Genomic DNA, 22,923 nt, shown 5'->3' with positions numbered 1-22,923 from the left:
TCACCAGGCTTAACAGGGTACTTACTTTACCTGTCTCCATGAGAGCACACATTACACAGGCAGAGCACATACTTCAACTCTGCTTTTCCTGGCATGCCAAATTGTGCACAACTATAATGCAACTCACCTTTGAAATGAACCCGTTACTCTTCAGAGTTACTCAATATATAGAAGCACCTTCTTTAAAACAGTCTGTATGGCTACTACTACAGTGTCCCAAGAAGTCACAGTGGCATATTGGATGCAAGACAGGAAAAGCTGTCTACAACTCCAGAGTAAAAATTAACTAGTATTGGCAAACTTAAAGGAGCCTAAAAAGCTCTTTGAAATAGAGTAGTACTCAACCCGAAGTTTACACCAAGTAACACCAGGTTCACCAGATTATTTGTTTTTTTGAAGTAGGTACTCTTAAAAAACGTTAGACAATGAGTATTTGTTTTGTCTAGTAAATTACAACTCCAGACACTTAAGTTTCACAGAACATTAAAAGGAGTTTATTTCTTAAGCCTTCTTACTACTAAACAGTGGAAGTATTGGATTTGAACATACTACACTACAGCAGAAAAGACGAGTGCAAAAGTTACAGAACACTAACAAGTGAGGAGTTAATCAGAATACGCAACACAAACATCAACACAATTTAAGTCAGAGAGGCACTTACATTAACAGTAAAAGATAAAGTCATCACTCTTCAAACATCATAGCAGCCTGCTTGGAATTGCATTTGACTGAGCTTTGTTGCTGTGAATAATACAGCTCATGCACAGGTTTGGATGTATGTTTTGTAAATTTAAAGTATTCACTGAATACTACCAACATATATACACTCATATACATAGTTCCAGAAGATTCAAGAGACGATGGCTTATTTCTGCTCATCCTTTGGAAGAGGTCTTCTGAAGAGCAGAATATGTGGTTCTGCAGAAAGAAAATTGAACAAAGTGTCAGTTTGTCCAAAACTTGATTAAAGGGATTTCTTTAATCTTGAGATTAAAGAAATCTTGGTTGAGTTTAGTTTCAAATAATTAGGCAGCCCAAGTATGGCCCCACATGTAATATTAACAGACAAAGTTTGTAGTACTCTTACAACTGTCAAGCTTTTATTTTTATACCCAATGCTGTCAGTATCATAAACTTAAGATCCTTACAGGAGGGAAGTATTGGGGAAATACACAGTATTTTATAATATCTCTTTACATTAGGCTATTTGATAAACACAGTTACTATAACTTAGACTAAAACTGCCGATGCTGTCTGTTAGGCACACATCAAACACCAACAAAATCGACTTTGGTTAATACAGCCAGCTTACATTATTATCAATCTTCTTAATTCTAAATGCTTCTAGGAAAGTCTAAAATATCGAGGGTACCCAAATAAGGGAAACATTGGAAGGGTATGCTAATTTCATAACCTGGTTCTTCAGAAACTTGGAACTTCATGCTGCTGCAATTCATCAAACACCTCTTACTTTTTAGTCAGGCTGGTAAGTGGTAAGTTACCTGGAATGGCTGCTCCCACAATGCCAGCATCCTAGTCAGTAGGAGTTTTAGGGCTTTGCACCACATTAACTGAAATACTGATTTTTTGGGTGGCTCGACAGCTCGAGTTGAAACTATCCTCCAGAATTTTCAGAGGATTAATACAGGACACCTATTAACTTGTTGTATAAAAAACCAGGTGTGTCAGTTTTACAAATTAAAGATATATTGCGGTATTAACTTTGGTTCAGTCACTGCACACTCATGTTATTTAAGAAATTACAAAAAGCCTGTTTCTATGGGCAGAGGCAGGAACTCTCAGTCTGGCATTTTCTGTCTACAGATAAACCATATACATCTAAGACAAGACTTGCATTTTGCACGTCTAGCAGCAGGATGTGAAGGTTGAAAACAAAATTACATTGCCTTTGACGGCAAAGGACTAAAGTAGCAAGAAGAGAGTAACATTCAGCAGTGAATTCCAAATGGATTTCACAGTAAGAGTTACACATCACATACTTCAGCTGAGCACCAGGCAGTTGATATTTGACTTTTTCGTTTGTCTAATTCTGTTTAGATGTGCTCACCTGGCTCATGGATCATGTAGTGAACCCAGCCAAGACTCTGCTGAACACCGAGTCGTCTCCACTCTTCTTCAGACATCAGATGAGATTTCGGCACTTGTTTTGAAAGTTCTCGTGGCAGCATCACATGTCTGTAGAGGTTTAATTATTAAACACACACACAAAATACTGCACACTAAAAAACTGGAACAGATCTGCACTGAAAGATAGTAAGCAAGTTATGAATACTCAGTTTTGCTATAAAGAAAACAAGAGTACTGACTCTTGGCACGTATTTGATGATGAAACCCGTCCCAGAATCCAGTTTAAAATCACTTACTACTATTAAACGTTACATTTGTAAAGCAACTGCATACTGGGAGCTAAACTGTCTTCTAGAGGAGATTTAGACCCCTTTCAGACTCCAACGACGGTACATTCGGAGAATCATGCGCTCCTGGCAACAGGCTGCTTTATTAGCTACTTGAAAAATAAGAACTTTGGACTTCTTAAGTATTTCTAATACCGCTTTCAAGTAAGCCTAGAGGAGTTAAACTTCAGCAGTCTCTCGTCGGCAGAGGCCCACGCTCCCCATCCCAGGCTCTGCCACAACCCCCTCCCTGGAGTTAGCGCAGGGCGTACCGCCCCTCCGCCATCACCCTGTGGCCATGGCTTGTGTCGGCCGCGTACCGAACAATCCGGGCTAACCGATAACAGCATTCGGCCACTCATCCCCTTCGTCCACCAGTCCAAAGCCACGCGGGAGGCTCGGCCTAGCTCCTCCCCGCTGGCCTTGCGCCCTCTCTGGCTCCATTCCCCTATCGGAGCCTCCTCCTTCCTTGAGAGCAGCCCGCACACCTCGGCCAAGGCGCCTGGCCCAGCTGCCCTCTGGAACGTACGGGACGGCTCTTCCTAATCCCTCCAGTTGGCCATCCCGCACTCTTCTACAGCTTCTTACCGGTACTCGTACTGCTCGTCAAAGTATTTATCGGAATAGTAGATCTGCTTGTGGGCCATGGCGGGCGGCAGCACAGGCTGGAGCAGCGGCACGGTCAGCAGCCTCTGGTTCCCCCCTCACGGACGCCTCGCGCACTAACTGCCCCCTCCCACGCCCCGCACCGTTTGAATCCAGCGGCTCGGCTCCCATTGGCTCTCGCCGGGGCCGGCCAATCGCGTGCCACGCCGCTGCGCCCCGCCCGAGCCCGCCGCGCGTACCTCGCGCGCTCGCCGCTCCCAGCCAATCCCCAGCAGCCGCGGCTGGCGGGGGAGCGTTACGTAACGGGCGGTGGCGCTCGGGCAGAGCGGCGGCGCAGGCACGAAGCGGGGAGGCGGGGCTGGCGGGGGAAGAGGCGCGGGCGCGCCTGATTGGCCAGCGGCGGCCGGGGCGGGCGCGGGCGCTTCAGCGCACGGCGGGGCGGCCGCGGTGGGGGCAGCTGCGCCAGCCCGCGCATGCGCAGCTCGGCCCAGCGCTCGGCGCCGCTGCTTTGCACTGCTCGGCCCGGCTCGGCCTGGCCTTGCCCGACTTGGTGAGGCCCAGCTCGGCTCGGCCCTGTCCTGGTGTCTGAGGGGCTGCTTCTTTCCGGCGAGAGAGTGATGCCTTCGTTCTTTTGACTAAGCGTCGTGTTCACTTTAAAATTGTTGTCCCCTGCCTGCCAGGTAGCTGCTGTTACCCCGCGGTGTCCTTGGGTGCAGCTATAAGGAATGGCTATACTTGCTCAGGGTTACTACAGATAAAACGCGGCGTACAGGTGTGCCCAGAGCAGTGTGGGAACAGGATTTCAGTTTACAAACATCCTTACCCAGTGAAACAAACCATCAAATGCTTCCCTGGGAATGCGTGCGTAGCAGGCCGGAGGCGCTGCAGCTCCCCAGATAAGCACGCTATTTCTGTCCTGTGGGATGAGATAAGCGTGGTGGGAAGGTGGCCAGAAAGAGAGATCTCACGGTTGCTTTCACAGAATCACAGAACCATAGAGTGCTTGGAAGGGGTCTGAAAGATTATGTAGTTCCAACTCCCCACCATGGATAGGGACACCTTACACCCGATCCGATTGCTCAGCCTCATCCATTGCTGGCCCTGAACACACTCCGGGATGAGGCATCCATGGCCTGTGGATGTGCCACGGGCAGCCTGTTCAGTGCCTCACGCCCTTGCAGTGGAGAGTTTCTTAATGTCAACCCTATATTTTTCCTCTCATGCTCACTGCTGGCTGCCTGTGGTATGCTTCTCTCTGCTCTCATTGCTGGCCCTCTGCAGAAAAAAGATAAGTCTTCCAAGAAGTTTCCTTGGTGCTTCCTTGGTGCTGCCAGAAACGTGGGTACTGCCCGTGGTTATGTAATGCATGTGCCTGAAAACAGTTCTGATGGAGGAAAAAAACAACCAAAGCCATGTGATGCATGACTGCTGATACACATGCGTGGGTAATAGGTGATTTTTTTAGCTGCATTGTTTGTACTGGCACTGCAGCTTGTCTTAATGAAGTTTAAGCCAGTCTCACACCGTGCAGTCATTAAAAGGAGTGCTTATCATAATCTAGCAGTAATATTTTTCTCTTAATTTTACTGCATGTTAGAGCTTGTTGGGCACAGGTCATTTACAGGCAGAATGAAGTATATGAACCGGTGTAGCTAAATGTGTGAAATTCATGTTACAAAGTAATATATATTCCGGTATAATTGTAAAAGTGCCAACCATCTACAAGTTTTCTTAAGTTTTGGTTAGATTCTTTGCAATAGAAAGGTTTGGAGTTTTTTAGCCTAATTTCAGGCAGCACAACAGTTGTTTTTAAATACTTGAGGCAGAACGTACACGATTTCTGTTAGGAATATCATTGTGTAATAATGGGAAAAAAAGATTAAACCACCATGATGGTTTCTACTGGATCGAAGACATTTCCTCTTTGTGTCTTCTTTAGTAAGCTTTCTGCTTATCTCATACATACTGAACATGAGAGAAGATTGATCTTTGGGTAAGGCTGTGTGTAAGCCTTTCTCCTCTGAGTTCGTTCAGAAGTGAAAGGGAGCACCACACTCTTAAAGAGCCAGGGAGAGAGCAGTCACTGTTTTTGTAGACTTTGGCAAGGCTTTTGGCCCTGGGTAATACCAAAGACAAGCAGTTGATGTATGGACTGGGTGTGCAGACAATGACCTCAGGTGAATGGCCAGGCCCAGAGGATGGTGACACATAACACAAGTCTAGTTGGAGACTAGTAAGTAGAGGTATGTCCTAGGGGTCAAAAATGGGCCTGAGCCTTTTTAACTTCTTCATTAGTGACCTGCACGGAGGGCAGAGTGTACTCCTGACAAGTTTGTAGGTGAAACCCAGCTGGGAGGAGTAACTGAGAAACCACAAGACTGTGCTCACAGGTCAAGGAACTGAACTATTTCAGCGGAAGTAGGCTGAGAGGACCTCCATGAATTTGAGGGGAACAAGTGGAACAAGATGAAGAGCAAATTCCTGCACCTGTGAAGAAACAATCGCAGGCACCAATACAGGGCGGGAGCTCTCCAGCTGGAGATGTATGTTTCAGAAAAGGACTTGGGAATGGTGATGAACACTGAGCTGAATGTGACCCAGCACTGTGTCCTTGCAGTAAGGATGGCTAGCAGTGCACTGGGCTGTAGTAGGACGAGTGTTGCCAGCAGGTTGAGGGAGGTGATCCTATCCCTCCATACAGCTCATGTGGATCCTCTGCTGGAGCTCAGCTTTGGGCTCCTGAGTGCAAGAGAAAGATGGAGCTCCTAGGGAGAGTTCAGTGAAGGGCTACAAAGTTGAAAACCTGTGTGTGAAAACCTAAAGGCAGGATGTGAAGAAGACCAGAACCAGGCTCATTGCAGTGATACCCAGAGACAGGACCAGAGGCAGAGGGCACAAAGTGACACGGGGGATGTTCCTTGTGAACATCAGGAAGCCTTCTTTACTCTGAGGCAGATGGGGCACTGGCAGAGAGCTGCTAGTGTCTGCAGCTTTGGAGACCTTCCAAAGCCATCTGGACATGACTCTAGGCTGTAGGTGACCCTGCTTTAGCAAGGATGTCAGACCTCATGACCTCCAGAGGTCCAGCCCTCAGCCACACTTTGTGGTGCTGTGTGAAACAAGGCTCTTCATCACTGTCTTCAGGATGTTGTTACTCACAAAGGCTGTGTCAGTCACATTGCTAAAAAGGAAATAAACTGTTCCGCACAGTGTGGAGGGAACAAAAATGCTTGAACTTTGTCAAGGCAGCTTTGTGCTAGACCTTAGGAAACATTTTCACCAGTACATAATTTAAATGTCTTAGAACATTTCAGGAAAAAAAATGCTTTCTGCAGTAATGTTTTAGGTCAAGCTAATCCTGTCTCTGATCAGTGGTTTCTTTGAGGCCTGCTTTCTATGGTTGTGTCAGTTATGCTTTCCCACTGTAACTTTTGCAAATACGGAGTGTAGAACAAAAGGGTTTTTTCTCTCTCCAGTGCTCAGTGCTCTAATGACCTTTTAATTTTAATTAATTAATAATTTTAATTAATTTTATATTCAAAGAAGTTAGTTTCTGGAATTGAGATTATCAAGTGGTGATTTGAATCCTCACTCCAAAGCTTCTGAACCAGGTCAAAGGTCAGTGAGACCACAAATACACATATTTATTAAAGAGAAAAGCTGCTGAGAAGCTTTATCATACACTTTTGCCTCAGCATGTTGAAGGCATGTATTATAGCATTTATCAAAGAAGTTTGCCATAGCACAGACTAAAAAATATTCCACATAGTCTTAGGGGGGGTTGGTTTCATAGGAGAAATGTTAGTGAGCTGTGCAACTGGAATGTAAGCTACTGCTCAGAGACCTGTCTGATTAGGGCAGCAGCTGTGATTAGGCTGCTGTTGAAACACGAGATAAAATGGCAGAACACAAAGAGATTATTTTTGAGCTTCTCTTTCTGTCTCCTGTAGCTGTAACACAAGCATATACAAAACTAAGCGCTGGTATTCTGCACTGTGTATGTGAACAGCACGACTGTAGTCAGCCCAGATGCTCTTCAGAACTAAAGATGGACTATGAACATTATTGTGGAGGATGATTTTGTGTATCTAGACAGGAGCAGATTGAAATCCTGTGTGTAAGGTGTTTGCTTGTGGCTAAGGCCATCCACAGAGATAATATGCCATGATCAAACTGTTACAATGAAGGGCCCATATGCATCTTAACTATTGCATATGCAGAGTTCACAATGTAAATTATGGTACATGAAAATATTTTCCGTGCTTTTTGTCAGAAAAGGGAGATGAAAAATTTCCCATCTGTGTTGTGCGTAACAGTCGCTGGTTAAAAGTCTCTGCAGCTTTTCTTGTTTAGTTCTGTGAGACATTAAAAAATAAGTTATATGTGCTTTTACTGTGCTTCAGTTTTTAAACATGTCCTTATAAAACACTAATGTCAGATGCTTGAATGTATTTTTCTGAATAGAACAGCAAGATCAGAGTCAAGGAACCTTTTGTACTGTCTTCATGAGTCATAATCATATACACAGTTAATAACTTTTGAGTAATTTGAATGTGAATCACATTCATAGCACATATTGATGAACTGTTATCTGTGGTTTTGTATTTTCAATGTTTCTTATAGAAGCAAGGTGTACACAATTTTGCTTCTCATCAGTTTTGATCCTCGACTAGCTTTTGAACCAGTTGGCTCAAATGTAAGACAAAGGCTGATAAATTATTGCAGGTTTCATGATAACAGGTGGACAAATAGAGCAGAAGAACTCTGATGGGAGATTATGTTGCAGTTAAACTTGCACTTTATTAGATAGAGAATCTACATGGGGGAAAAAAAAGCTTTGCATAAATGCTTTAGGGGTGTATATCTTTCAGCATGTGGTGTACATGCCTTCTGAAACTGTAGAGCCACAAACCATGAGTCAGTAGAAAACCAATCTCACTTAATTCTTATATTCAGTAAGATAACTTTCTATTTGCTGATTTTATTTGCTGGTTTTATATAGTGTTTGTCTAGTATTCCACAACACTAGTTGAGGCCACAACACTAGTTGTCCCCAAAGCACTGTCAGGCTGTTTGTATGTGTAATATTAACAGTATTTGTCTCTGAAGCTTTGATCTTCAGAATTTACCTCAGTTTAGATGATTAAATTTGAATTTACTTCTTCACCTAATTTGAAGGACTTTATCAAGTGTTGAGTTGCTGTGCGCTAATTAACATCCCCTTAGTAAATGCAGAAGATGGATTATTTTTGTTTTGTTTTGGTTCACAAAAATTGTGATGAGAGTAAAGAATCATGCTATGTTTTGATGGTCTAGGTGACTGTGAATAAAAACAATGTAAGTGTTGAAAATAATCCAGTTGAATTGCTGAGGACTGCCCTCTGAGAGAGGATAAACTCACTTGAAAAATGGAGCCAATTTTGATGTATGCTCCATGCAGTAGTTATGCTGGCTCAAGAATTGCATTTTGAAGGTGTTCTTGAATAGATTATTGAATAAATGATTCCCAAGTCATAGAAGTGCCCAGCTTGCAGGATGAGTATAGAAATACAGAATGTCTGTGATCCATTCAGATCATTGCAAAGCTTGGAGGCTAATGGTGATCTGTGACATTTCATTGAGATTTAAGTCTCTCATTCTGCTTTTATGGATCTTCTTTTGGAAGTAGTGATGAGAACTTACTCGAAAGACTACTCAAGAAGCTACTCAAAAGCTTAGATCTAAAAAGTAACTTACGAGCCTGGGGTGACACACCAGTGTTGGGGTGACATGGAGAGCCCAGCTGAAGTGCCTCTGCACCAGTGCACCCAGCATGGGTAACAAACAGTGGAATCCATTGGCAGCAGGAAGCTGTGATGCAGTTGTCACCATGGAAATGGGGTGGGGTGGCTGGAGAGCTGCAGTGGGTGGCTGCAAGCTCTTCCGAGGGGACAGGTGAGGAAGGAGAGGAGGTGGTGTGGCTCTGTACCCTGGGGAGGGTTTTGGCTGTACAGAGCTCAGGGGGCAGTGGGGATAAGGCTGAGAGCCTGTGGGTGACAGTCACAGGGACGGCCAACAGGGCAGAGATCCTGCTGGGAGTTTGTTACAGACCACCCAGCCAGGATGAAATGAAATATTCTGTCAGTGGATGTTTCATGGTCATTAGCCCTGGTGATCACAGTGGAACTATACAAGAGCTAGTTCTTGTGGGAGACTTAAACTTGCCAGATAACTGCTGGCAACCCAGCACAGTGGAGAGGAGACAGTCTGGGAGGTTCCTGCAGTGTGTGGAAGGCAACTCCCAGACACAGCTGGGGGGAGCCTACCAGGGCATGCCCTGCCAGACCTGCTGCTCACAAACAGAGAAGGGCTGTGGGAGATGTGGTGGTCAGGGGCCATCCTGGGCACAGTGACCATGGAATGATAGAGTTTCCCTATTATTGGTGAAGTAAGGAAAGGGATTGACAGAACCTCTGCCTTGGACTTCCAGAGCGCAGACTTTGGCCTGTCAGGACACAGGTTCAGAGAGTGTCTCTGGAAACTGCCCTTAATAACAAAGGGGTTCAAAAAGGCTGGACATGCTTTAAGAAGGAAATCTTTAAGGTGCAGAAGCAGGTTATCCCTATTTGCTAAAGGTGAGCTGGCAGAGAAGAGAGACCAACCTGACTGAAGAAGAAACTTCCACTGGAACTCATGGAATAAATGAGATTTTATGACCTTTGGAAGATGGGAAAGGCCACTCAGAGAGTACAGTGATGTTGTTAGAGAGAAAATTAGAAAGGCAAAACTCAGCTAGAACTCATTCTAGCCAGTGCTGCGAAAGAGAATAAGAACTGTTTTTATAAATACATTAAAAACTAAAAGGCACCCAAGGAAAATCTTCATAATTTATTGGATATAGGGGGAAAAATTGTCACAAGGATGAGGACAAGTCTGGGTTGCTTGATTCCATCTTTGCCTCAGTTATTAACAGTAAGACCAGTTCTCCTCAGGGCAGGCAGCCCTGGTGGACAGAGATGGGGAGCAGAATAGACACCATGCAGTCCAGGAGGAAGTAGCTGATGACCTGCTGTGCCACTTGGACAGTCACAAGTGTATGGGACTGGATGGGATTCTCCCAAGCATACCGAGGGAGTGGAGGAAGAGCTCACCAAGCCACACACCATCATTTATCATCAGTCCTGGTTAACAAGGGAGGCCCCGACAACTGGAGGCTGGACAGTGGGATGTCCATCTACAGGAAGGCTTGGAAGGAGGATCCAGGGCATACAGGCCTGGGAAGGTTATGAAACAGATTGAGTGCCATCACACAGGATATAGGACAACCTGGGGATTGGGCCCACCCAGTGTGGGTTTAGGAAAGGAACGTTCTGCTTAAACAACCTCATCTGCTTTTATGACCAGGTGACCTGCCCAGGGAATGAGGGAAAAACTGTGGATGCTGTCTACCTGGACTCCAACAAAGCCTTTGACACTGTCTCCCAGAGCATTCTCCTGGAGAATCTGTCAACCCATGGCTTGGACAAGGGCTCTGTTTATGAGTTAAAGCAAAGACTGAACCCAGAGAGTGGTAGGGAATGGAGTGTCACCCAGTTGGTGGCCTGTCACTTAGTGGGGTACCCCAGGTCTCAGTATTGGTGCCTCTCCTGATCAGTGATCTGGGTGAGGGGATTGAATGCACCCTCAGTAGATTTGTAGATGATACCAAAGTGGGCAGGAGAGTTGACCTTCTGGAGGGTAGGAAGGTTCTGCAGAGAGATCTGAATAGGCTGGATTGATAGGCAGACACCAATTCCATGAGGTTCAGCAAGGTGAAGTGATGGGTCCTTGTGTCTTCTCCCAGGCAACCAGTGACAGGACAAAAGGACATAGGCTCAAAGGGTGCCAGGTGAGGTTCAGATTGGAGATCAGTAAGAATTTCTTCATGGAGAGGGTTATTGAGCCATTGGAATGGGCTGCCTAGGGAGGTGGTGAAGTCACCAACTCTGGAGCTGTTTGAGAAACAACTGGACATGGCACTTAGTTCTGTGGTTTCGTTGACAACATCAGCTTCTGTCAAAGGTCATCTTGAAGGTCTTTTCCAGCCTTAATGGTTCTATGAATCAATTCCCATGTTAAACAAAATCAATAATGCAGAATTGAGCGGATGATTTCCATAGCAACCAATGCTCATATAACACATTCAGGATGATACTGTGTAATAACTGGAGAATCAAGCAGAAGAAGATTCTGTCAAATGAGGCACAGTCCTGCTCAGATTTTTCCTGGAGGCTGTGTAGCATCACAGTATCTTAGAGTGCATCAGGGGCAAAAAATCTGTAGTGGAGAGTTCTTCAGTTACTGGATATTTTTCATACAGCGTTTTTCATACAGTGTTTAAATACATTAAGTAAGATTTTATTTAAACCTTAATATGCCAGTGCTAGATGTGAGAAAAGATCCTTTTCGCCAGACTTATCTTTACAGCTTTCTCTAGTGGTTGCCTTCTGTAATGGAAGAACATAAGACTTGGAAAAGTATTGTGATGACACATTCCCAGTTTAGTTTAGATTCTGATGTGGGATTTCTTTGCCCAGACGGATTTTTGCTTCATGAATTTTCAGGCTGTCTTTAGGCCAAATGTCTTCTCTCCACAGTATCTTGTTGCAAGGAGTTCCATGGCTGAACAAGTTCCTTTATGAGAAGACGTATTTTTAAATTTATGTTAAATCTGCCACATGCTGAGTTTTGCATTGAGCCTGTGAATTCATTGTCCCAGATGTTTATAGTTTCCAGAGATAGTGTATATATCCTACAGGATTATAAGCGAAGATTTTGATTTTGAGCTCAATGCATTGATATTTCCCCACCCCCTTAAATAAATATTGCTCACTGATTTCTGAAGTCAAATGTTTAAAATGTATCACTTATAAATTTTGTATGTATACAGGAGCGAAGGAAAATGTTATTGAGCTGAAAATACATCTGTTTGCAAGGATTATAAAGATTGCCTTAAGTATTGTTTAATTAAAGTGGTAAAAGATGACAGAATACAAATGAAATCAAATGTAATCTGAGTAAACAACATACATGCAAATATTTTTTCTTATGGTTATTGCTACAATTTAAGTTTTAAAATAGCCACTGGAGGGCTCACTGATCTTATGGTAAATGACAAGCTTATCTTTCAAAGACAGTACTTGTGGGTTTTGGTTAAGGCAGTATTAATTGGTTTGCTACCATTTGAAAAAGACTGGATGATAACAGAATTTTCGAAGATAATGCACAGGGAACACCTACGTTTTCATCTCAAAGAATAACAGTTCTTGGGTTTATTACCTGTGTCACAGTATGGGAACATTTACAAAGGTTTGGAAGGCAGGAGGATCTAAATCTCATAAAATGAACATAAAAGACTAGAGTTCCCACTCCCTTACTATAAAAAATGTAAAATGTCTTCCTGTCAGACAGCAGGGTTCCCAATTTTGAGGAGCCTCCTACACACGTGACAGATTTTCCCTTCTCCTTTGTGTGTGGCACCAGAGCTTCAGTGATGAGTCATGCCTAGGGCTGTGGTCTTTTTGGACCACTGGTAGGCCTGGGATCAAATGTAACACAGTGGGAGAATGGGTTGTAGAAGAATGGAGATAGTGCTGCAGGCATTCTCATCCCTGATAAGTTGCAGCTGTGTAAGACAGGTGAACAGCATTGAGGGAGAAAGAAGCATGGAATGCTGATGTGTATTGACCAATCACAAAAGGGTAAAAGGGCACACAGGTGTTATGCATGTGAGAAGGGTGTAAACGGTGATACTGGGGAGTGATAAAGTGCTGATGCTTGAAACCATTTATGGTGTCAGTTGTGAGTCCTCCATCACAGGACGTTTAATTAGTGTCAGTTTATCCTGACACTTTGAATCCAGCCTTTATTTAATTGGAGTGAAACAGAACTTAGTTTTCAGATACATTTGGAACCATTAATTCTGCTTACATACACTAATATTATTGTATTTTCTCCAAGCTGAATCTTTCCTTTGTCTTCTTGGGTTTTAAGTATCCTTCTTGGATATGTACTGTGTTGTCCTATCACTAATTAATTAATGGAGCTAAATTATTTATATTTATTATGAGCAGCTTCTGTAGGTTCACAGCAGTTCCACTGTTCTGTGGGGTATACATGTGCTCTATGAAATACACTTTTCCTGAAGTGATTTTGCCAGTCATTTGGGATTATCTAATTCTTTCTGTTCCTGTGAGAATATATTATACCAGAACTTCACTCAGTCTGTTGCTTTACTTTAAGGAAACTCATCTAATTTGTTGTTCTCCAGTGGTCATTTTCAGCTCAGCCTATTTCAAAATATTTGCCTTGCACTGAGTAGCTATTTGAATTTTTTCCCATGATTTTGGATCCTGCATTTTGCAAGCTAATTCTGTTTTTTTTTCAATTCCCTGTTTATATGTGTCCACTTTGAGTGTTCCTTGTGACTTCTCTCATCCTTTATTTTAGATACTGAAAAGTCGTCTGTTGCAGGGGATACACAAAATTTTGGTTTTTGTCCTGGAAGGTAAACCTCTTTTATAATTCACAATGAAGTATACATATTTTTGGTTTTTGGACATCTTTCTTGTACCTTCCATCAGCTTTTTAATCATTCATGTAAAGAAAAATGTCCATCAGTTAAACTCTTCCGTTATACTTTATCATGCAGTATCTATACAGAAAATAACAGTTATAACATAGATAGGCAGAAGATTCTACCTGGAAATACATTTTGTCCAAATCTGTCTTTCCTCCTTCTCACACTAAAAACATTCATCAAATTCACCTCTGCATTTCATTCAGGACATGTGTTCATGAGGCCATCTTACAAATTTGATACAAAAATGAGTCTTTTTCAGATAACTTCACCTCTAAAAATGGCACATACTGGAAATATGCTCAGTTTGAAATGTTTTCTTGTTTTTACAGCTGTATCTCTTTATGTAATGAACAGATTGCCTCTGCCCTAAACTATTAGTTTTCCTAAGAATATCCTTGATTGATGTCTTCCTTGACCATGAATATTAGGTCATTACATGCATGCATTTGCAGGCTTACCTTTGAAAAGAAAAAGAAATAAAATCAGCCAATTCACAGAAAAGAAACAGGCAAACTGATTCATCTTGCTTTACAGGTATTAAAACTTAATGCCTTTTTGTGTTTTTAACAGAATATTAGTGGTGTTGTCATGGATATCCTGTTTTGCCATCTTGCAGATGTGCTAAAAATGGGATTTTCCCTTCCCACCTCTTAACTATTCATATGAATGTGATGGAAATCAGAGAAAAGTCTTTAGCCATCTCAGCAGATGTTGGACTATAATGTAAGGGAACAATAGAATGTCAGCACATGTTTTATTTCATAATATTTTGCAAGTATTTCTACATCTTATTCCACGTTGAAAATTAGATGCATGTTGTGAGCTTTCCCTCATGCTGGAGCACACCGAACTCCAAGCTTCTGCTGGCTTTGTCTGATAGTGCAGGTCCTGCATCTTGGTGTTCCTCCCAGGAATCTATCATCACCATAAGAGTTGCATGAAGCCTCAAAATATTAGGCCTCAGGGCTAATATTTTTGTGAAAATAATTTTTTAAAACTTTTGTTTTGGGACATAATATTTTTATCAGAAGTTCAAGGTATGGACTGAGGGCAGATTTGAGAACCATTCTTGTATACAGTGGTGTTCTCATCGTGCGAGTCATGGGAATATGCCTCCCTTTGGGTGGACTTGGCTGTGGTGGCTGAGTCAGTGCAGCTGCTGGTGACCTCTTCCCACTGGTGACAGTGGTGGCAAGAGGCTCCCAGGCAGCGCCATGGGGAGAATGTCCTGGGGTCAAGCCTGGCCTGCAGGAACTGCTTTAGGCTTGGTCTGGCCTGAGCTGCAGTTCTCTCTGTTACAGGCATGCCTGTGACTGGCCCAGGACCCTAAACCTCCTGTCTGTGTCACCACACGGGACTCCCAGCACTCCTTCCCTTAGGGAGCTGTTGGTCCTTGCTTTTCTCTGGCACCAACCTTTTTCAGCTGTATCTTAGAACTGTCATGTCTGTACCATCTCCTTTTTCTGTCTTTTGCTGTAAAATCAAACCCTGCCAGAACCTTCTACCAGCTTACAGAGGGAGCTACAGGGATTTCAGTTTCCCTTCTCCCCCAACCACTTTTTCAACCCAACCTCATTTTTGTGATGCTGGAATCACCTGGCACAGCAATGCCACTTTGGACCCAGTGATCCCAGTCATCCTACCAGCTGTACAGCACAGAGCTAGAACCCTCATGACTCTCGCATCAGGCTCAGGACAGAGTTTATATGATACACCGATTCTCAAAATACTGCTGGTACTTCATATTTCATGACTTGTTAAACTTTAAAGAATAAACAAAAACCCTTTAGTTGCTGTTTGCCATGTTGATTTTAATTTTGGATGAAACATTAAAGGCTGTGGGAAACAATGGCTTGATTCTTTGTGAAGACAAAAAAAAAAATACTGTTAGTTTGTCTCTTTACATGCCTTCTGGAATGAAGTGCTTGGTAACACAACCACTGCAGTGTAAGTGTTTGACAGGCAGAGGGATGGGGATGTGTAAACTTGATTCACATTTTCAACTGAATCTGCACTGTGGAACTGTGTGTACATCAATGCCCGTGGGATGTGCCTGCCGGAATGCATCCTGGGCTCTCCATTCCTGTATGGCACAGACCAAGGACTGGCCAAAATGCGTCAATTTTATCTTCTGTGGAATGGCAGTGGGTGTGGAAATGACATACACATTTTTACTGAACTGTGATTTGCGACAGTTGCCATACTCATAAAAACCTGGTCAGAGCTTCCTCTTTCAGGCTCCTCGTAAATTACCTGATTTATTTACCTCACATAAGGTAAATAAATTCCCATATAAATTGATATATTAAGATCATTGTTAAGTCTTTGGTATAAGTAGCTTTCCAATAGAGTATAACTTTACTATCAATTTCTACAGCTGTATGCAGAAAGAGCTGGGTTAGATGTTGTAACTGCTCTTGGTTTTCAACTGCAGTACAGTAAGGCTATAAATCTGGAGCAATGCTTTTTAAAGAGATCACAAAATGTATACAGCTTTGTGAATGTACTTTGGTTTTGGACTTAAAGACCTGTTTTGGGAAGATTCAAGAAATAAAAATGGGAGTAAGGGGCGTGTGTTTCAGGACACTGAGTACACTAATGGTTGCTTGAGATGAAGTCACTTTATTTTTTTGGTTCAGTGTCACACAGCAATAAAAATTACAAAAATTACTCTGCTTTGAGTAGACAGTGTTACGCTTAGAGTTTGAGTCTTGACAGATAGGAGACATTTCATTTTATTTAAGAAGTGGATTTCAGACCCCTTGTGTTGTCAGGTCTCCCATTTTGTACATATGCATAATGCTAAACAAATCGGAAATGAGCCCCACTGGAAAAATGCAGAAGACACTGCTGTGTTATTACTATTATATATTACTATCATTTGTGGGGTGGGTTTGCACCTGAAAGAAAATTAAATAATAAGTGTGAACTCAGACTCATTATCCAGCCTGAATGCAGGAGACAAGAGTTCTTTCTCCATGAGTTCCAGTTGGCAGAAATGTGCAACCATAGTATGGATTTAGATGTGTGGGGTTTTTTTTTTGTTTGTTTGTTTTTTTTTGTGAGATGAAAGGCTGCATATGGGATTAGTGCTCTGGCTTGATCATGTTGTTTTCTCCTGCTTGATATCAGCTACTAATTTGTGCTGCTACATAGGAGCCCTCAGTGAAGATAAGGGTTAGTATGATTTTTAAGGGAACAAGAGAAGTCTAAACAGTGTAACTGATCATCTAGGTCTTTGATGACAGAGGTGGACATTCATCAGGACAAAACCAGTGTGTGCTTTTGAATTTTCAACCTGTTGTCCCTCAAAATTAATCCCTGTGGGTATAATTTGTTTTTTAATGGCTTGATCATTGACATCAGTAGTTGGATGCTACACAGTGAAGTTTTTTGAAGACTTCAAAATTGTCAGTTCATATTTTGAGAGCACTTGAACTGTATTTTAAATCACAAAATATGTTGCATCTGTGAAATACCAAATTTCTTTTCATTAGGGACAGTTTTTCCACTCTGCATGTTATAATTTCTTAATGTAAAATATATATATAATTAACAAGTCTATGAAATCTCAAAATAGTATCTCTGGATACTAGCACTGTATCTCTGGAGTATTTTTCTGACATTATTGTGCATTTTTTAATGTCTTAGTTATGCATGAGGAGTCTGAAAACTTTCTTCAATGTCTCATAGCATAGCAAGCGTTACCATGGTAGCTTTTAACATTTTTTCAATCAGCATATGGAGCCACAAGGGGAGAAAAAAGACTTGAGAGAAGAATTTTGGAATGGCATAATGCTAAAATAAACCTGTTATAAAAAATGCTCCATATGATTGATGATAAATTAAAGGAAACAGTCCTGTAATGTATCATCTGTTAGTTAAACATGTGCTCTCATTTATCTAATCAGTACATAACCAAAGCCAATTACTACAAATTAGCAACAACAAATGACAGCCTTTAATTAATTTGAAGTTATATCCCTTTATTTAAGCCCTCAACCCAATATCTGGACAAGTGGAAAACATTATCCTTCAGGGTGTTCAATACTGTATTTTCTGGAAAGGTAAATTTAAAATGGAGCCACTGGACTGAATGTAGGAATTAGGAATGTGGCAGTTTAATGTTGTAGAACTGGTTTGCCAATGCAGTCAGCTCCTTCCTGAAGATCTGGTGGGATGCAAGAGGGAAGAGGTCTCCCTGAATGCTGTTAAGTGGTAGCAAGGCTCCTTATGAAGCAGTTGAAGACTGATAGAGGTGCTTAAAAATACATAGTTTACTCATGTTTTCCAAAGCACATATTCCTCATGACTGCCAAAATGCAGCACTTTACCCTCTTTCAGAGTACCTTACAAAATGTGAGTTTTGTGAAGCTTCCAGGAGACAAGTTAGGTAGTAAGGCTTTAAATATGTTTAAATATGTGGCTTTTTTTTTAATACAGTCAATCATGTGATTGAGCTTTTATAAATACAACATGTTAGTTGAAGACATATGGTTTTATCAGTAGGGAATGTTTTGTATATTCCAATTTCAACTTGTTCCAGGATAAGGATGTGTTGATCCAACTGTTGTTCAAGATGAAGTTTTTTAGACAATATAAATTGCAGTACGTATTGTACAATCCAGCAACCAAATGTTGAACTTACTCCACTCTGGCAATTGAAAGCACAGGAGAATTTAGGCAGTAAGAGGATCAAATTATTTTTGCCCTTGTATTTGTCTCACTTTTATGGTGATCAAAATAAAGATAGAAGGGAAGAGCCTGAAGCTTGAACTTAAGCCTGAAGCTTCAACATGCATTTTGGTGCATGATCAGAGATCTTCCTGCTGCATGAAGCAGAGTAAAAGAAAGAAGCTGGGTATTTTGCAACAATGCAAATGTGAATACATACGTATACCTCAGATTTTAAAATACAAAAATGTTTGCTTGAACTTTACTTTCCTTGGTGATTTGTTTTACATTAAAATGCAGTTGCATTGGCTATTGGTGCAGTATATCTTCTGTGAATGAACAGAATATGTCAGTATTTAGGGTGACATCTTTGGAAGCATTAAATGCATATGCAAGCACTTTGAAATGGCAGAATATAATTAGAGCTGTGAGTTTGACAGTAATTACTACAAAATTACAATATTTTTCACTGTGCAGAAGGCAAAACTAAATGAAATGGATGCGTTAGCATCTGGTAAGCGTGAGCACAGTTTCTTTGAGATGGTTGAATGTCATATTTGTGGCACTCTGAGTGAGATCTATGGATGATTGTTCCTTACCATTCAATTGTTGCATCTCAATCTGCCGTGTTTATAATTGGAGTATGCCTCTTTCTGCAGCTTGAAAATATAAGTGGGGAGGAGGTCAAGTTCTCTTTAGTCATTCAATCAGAAGTGCTCCAGTGCAATCACACATGCAACCATATTCTAAGGACCTATTAGTTGGGAAGGCAACTGTCTAGTACTTTCCCAGTGCAAATAATTGCCAGGGACAGAAAAGGCTTTTTGAATGAAATTCTCCTCCTCCTTTTAAAATCAGGAAAAACACAGCTTTAATTCTGTGCCTGCAGATACTCTGTCTTCTCCTGTTATACACAGTACTGAGTAGAGTATTAAGTCCTGGCTTTGGTGCATGTATGAAATACTGGCATACATTTCCTAGTGTTGAAAGATTCATTATTTGAGATGGGTTATATGCATAAATTCCTTACTTTCTTAGATGTCAGTGAATTTCTCTCAGTGGTATGCTTAAGAATATGTATACATCATAAGGGTGAATAAGCATATGCTCATTTTCTAGCCTATGGGTCAAAACATGTATGTACTTCCTCCCTACTTTCCATACATTCCAGGTATCCTTTCAAGAGGGTTTAGCTGCATGAGATTTTCTTTGAGTACAAAGTTTCTGTGGTGTTTCTTTTTGTTTGATTTTTTTTGTTGTTGTTTTGTACGTGTGGGTGTTTCCTCTTTTTCTTTTCTGTTTTAATGCAGTGTCTTTTATACTGTTATTCTGGTGCATGGCATATGTCACTGAAATATGAAGTGAGGATGATGAGAATTCGAAGGAAGATAATGGTTGCAAGATTTCAGTTTGGTTTTAAATAAATCTAGACATTTTGCTTTGCTGAGTTTAAAGCAAGCCTTGTTGCTTGCAGGTGAGAAAAAATCCTGTAATCTTGCTCTATTTCTGTATTATTAATTAATGGGCTTCACTGAACTTAACTGACTTCTTAAAAACATTGTAAATGAGAGAGGCATGTATTTACTTGGTTCTGATCTTTGTCTTAGATAATTCTACAAAGAATATCCTATCCGAGGGAATAGTGAGCAGTAGAAGTTTCTTAGAAGAACTCAAATATCATTCCATTTTATAATTGCATAAAATGTATTTTTATTAATTAATGTATTATTTCGTGTCCAAAAGTTTTGTTTTCTTCTCACAATGTAAGTAAGAAAATACGGTACCTCTTCTGAAGTGTCTGTAGCATTGTGTAGTAGTGTTTATAGTATCTCTATACATCCACAGATCTGGTAAATGTGGTGGGCCCCTGCACAAGTGGGAAAAAAAAGGCCTGCTTCATGACTGATTGTGGAGTTACCTGTCAGATTCTCATAGGATGTAATAAAGAAAGAGAAATTTCATCATACCCTCCCCACCTGGCTGCCAAATGAAAGCAGTGTATTGCATATATGACAAATACTTTAATATGCAAGGAAAATACCTGGAGGATCTTATGTATGGACTTCCTAGAATATTGAAACTGGTAACAAGGAAGGATCTGCAGCTAGATTTCTGAGTGGCTATGATGGCAAGTAGAACTGAAACTGTAGGAATATATATATATATTTTAATCTCAGGGTATATGTCTTTTTTTTTTAATTTTTCTGAAACTGTTTTAATAAGTATGTGTTATAACTTAGTAATCAGAAGATAATTATATATAAAGATATTTAAAATTCAAGTAGGTTTGAGTTTGTTGGGTTTTTTCCCCCCACATTTCCTTTGTTCTATTTTTGCAGTTGCAGCCCATGTTTCTGCCTTGATTTAGTCAACTATATTTGGCTTGGAAAATGTATCATTACATTATGTACACTGACTATATGGTTTCCTGGGTTCATATTTTTAAGTTGTTGAAATGCAAAAGGCAATAAATGCCCCTATTTTTCCTATTACTATTTTCCAGTACTTAGTGTTTCATCCTGTAAAATTGTTTAACTGTGACTGTCAGCACGTTCTTTGTCAGAGATCTTGCTTTTTGGAGTAAAATTGATAAATAATGATACCTTCCCAGGCTTCCAGCAGAGGTTTTGGCTGTGAGAATAGGAAATTATTGAACACTAATCAAAGTATTTGGGAGCTATGGGTAATTTTAAAGTAATCTAAGCCATTAGGTGGACAAGTTGCTCATTCACCTGTAGTTATAAAAATAATCCAACTCTGTTGTGCTACTGTCTTAGAGAGTAGATTTTACTTATTTGCTACCTAAGGAAACCTAAGAGGAGAAAGAAAGAAGATTTATCTGTTTAGAAAGATAATAAACAGAGAAAGAATGGTGATTAAAAGGCCAGCAAGTTGCTGTTCACAGAAGTAGCTATTGAGATTGAATAAGGGGGAAAAGTATACAGCTCATTTAATGATTAGATGCAATTTGTTTGTTCTGAACAATATTCAAACATTTGAACTGCTAATAAGCAGATAGCTTCAGTCTGAATACTGAATAGGAATTCACTAGATGTAATTCATCTGCAGTAACATCTTACCAGCCCTTTATCACTATCTTTCCATAGCCTGTAGAGAGAGTTTAGGATGACTTGGTTTCTAACTTTAGCCCCTCCACTAAGTGCCTAAAATTAGGTGGGTTGAAAATGAATTTTGGGAACATGCCACTCTGTGGAAAAATTAGCTTTGAACCTGGAAACTCCCACCTGCAATCTGCATATGAACGTGTCAGAAACATGTGCTATATATGGGTGGGATAAAAACAGTTGTACTGTTTGTGGACACGTTGCAGTTCAGCTGAGATTCCATAATCATACTTGAGATAGCTTTCTGTGGCTATTTTAAACACATTGAATTCTCATTGGCATATCTGAACTTTGCAAGCAAACATTCATAAATTTCATTCATCGCCTTTATTTGTTGCCCAGAAAAAACTTATGTTGGTCTGCCTCTTGATAGCTAGGAATTGAATTTTCACAAATACCACAAATGACAATGGTGAATTATAAAAGCCATGTGATCTTAGCCAGATTTTAAAAATTGAAAATCTTTATATTTCTTTTTTTTTTTTTAATCTATGCCACGAATATTGCGAGAATATTCTCTTTTCCATAAAATATAAAGTCAAAAAATCTGGCTTACAACAGTATCAGCAATGCCCTTTTTCCAATTTACTAACCTTTCTTGAGCTAAGCCCTGAAATGAACTTATCATGGATATAACCAGCATTTTATGACCTGGCCATGATAAATGGAGAATTAGTCCTGTGTTACTCTTCTATTCAGTTAATCATTTTTCAATTTTGAAACGGCAGAGGGAGATTATATTACATTCTTTATTGACATTAGGAAAACTATTTTCTCCTGAGTAATGTCACACAGTTCTTAACATCACACAAATGTGATGTTACCCAGGAGCTCAGTAATCTTGGTTCCCAGCATTAATGTTTAATTATATAATATGATTTATCACAATGTTGATTAATTTCCTTCAAAATGTAAGGCAAATGTTTTACAACAATGGTGACCATTAGTACTACATCACTGGGACACGGGACAATTTTATGTTCTTTTGATTAATTACATCTCATGTTGTCCTGTCCCTGCAATATATTTTTGTACTAGAGTTTCAGTGAAGAGGGTGACCAATGAAGAGCACAAAGGACAATCTTTGCCATTTTCAATTTCCTATTTCATGTGCTCTGAAATGCTCTCTTTAGCTTTAATGCAGGTGGAGGAGGAATGACCCGTTATCCAAACTTTCATGCTGATTCCTGAGTGTGTGCAAGAGCAATGCTTTTGAAAAGACTATTCTCAGCTCTAAGAGCTTATCCAAACTCTCTAATTCTGGCAGTAGGATAAAACACTTTGTATTTTTCCAACCAAATGCTTAATGTGTTTCCTTGAGGACTTTACTATTTTCAAATTTACCAATTATTTCTGAATTAAACTTGCCCTATTACAACCATTTATATATAAAAATTTCTGTTTCCATTTTCTTCTTCTTCTTGACTACCTAGATATGATTTTCTCTTTTCCTACTGTGAGGACCTTAATTCTTTTCCTCACATGAATCCATTTTTTTCTGTAA

The 22,923-nt window shown here is 40.7% G+C and overlaps 2 protein-coding genes across 2 annotated transcripts in view; one reads left to right on the top strand and one right to left on the bottom strand.

The window, feature by feature from the left end:
* Positions 1–471: 471 nt before the first annotated feature.
* Positions 472–3,174, bottom strand: CKS2 (CDC28 protein kinase regulatory subunit 2). The gene is made up of 3 exons (XM_063423222.1): positions 3,003–3,174; positions 2,069–2,196; positions 472–918 (listed from the first exon to the last, which is right to left on the bottom strand). Exons 1-3 carry the CDS (start codon positions 3,059–3,061, stop codon positions 866–868), a joined length of 240 nt encoding a protein of 79 aa, XP_063279292.1. The 5' UTR covers positions 3,062–3,174; the 3' UTR covers positions 472–865.
* SHC3 (SHC adaptor protein 3) overlaps positions 2,736–22,923 on the top strand; it is an 86,664-nt gene continuing 66,476 nt past the window's right edge. Inside the window, exon 1 of the mRNA XM_063423221.1 lies at positions 2,736–3,004. The gene's annotated coding sequence lies outside the window, so the exon portion shown is untranslated. The remainder of the gene's footprint in view (positions 3,005–22,923) is intronic.

The sequence above is a fragment of the Prinia subflava genome, chromosome Z, assembly GCF_021018805.1.
Source record: "Prinia subflava isolate CZ2003 ecotype Zambia chromosome Z, Cam_Psub_1.2, whole genome shotgun sequence".
NCBI lineage: Eukaryota > Metazoa > Chordata > Aves > Passeriformes > Cisticolidae > Prinia > Prinia subflava.
This window is presented reverse-complemented; position numbering and strand designations above follow the sequence as displayed.

What these genes read in the sequence shown, in the direction of transcription:
- CKS2 (XM_063423222.1), bottom strand. Translation starts at nt 3,061, where the DNA reads ATGGCCCACAAGCAGATCTACTATTCCGATAAATACTTTGACGAGCAG. An exon ending in GACGAGCAGTACGAGTACCG is followed by an intron (nt 2,197 to 3,002) that starts GTAAGAAGCTGT and finishes AAACCTCTACAG; the next exon opens with ACATGTGATGCTGCCACGAG. An exon ending in CTACATGATCCATGAGCCAG is followed by an intron (nt 919 to 2,068) that starts GTGAGCACATCT and finishes TTCTTTCTGCAG; the next exon opens with AACCACATATTCTGCTCTTC.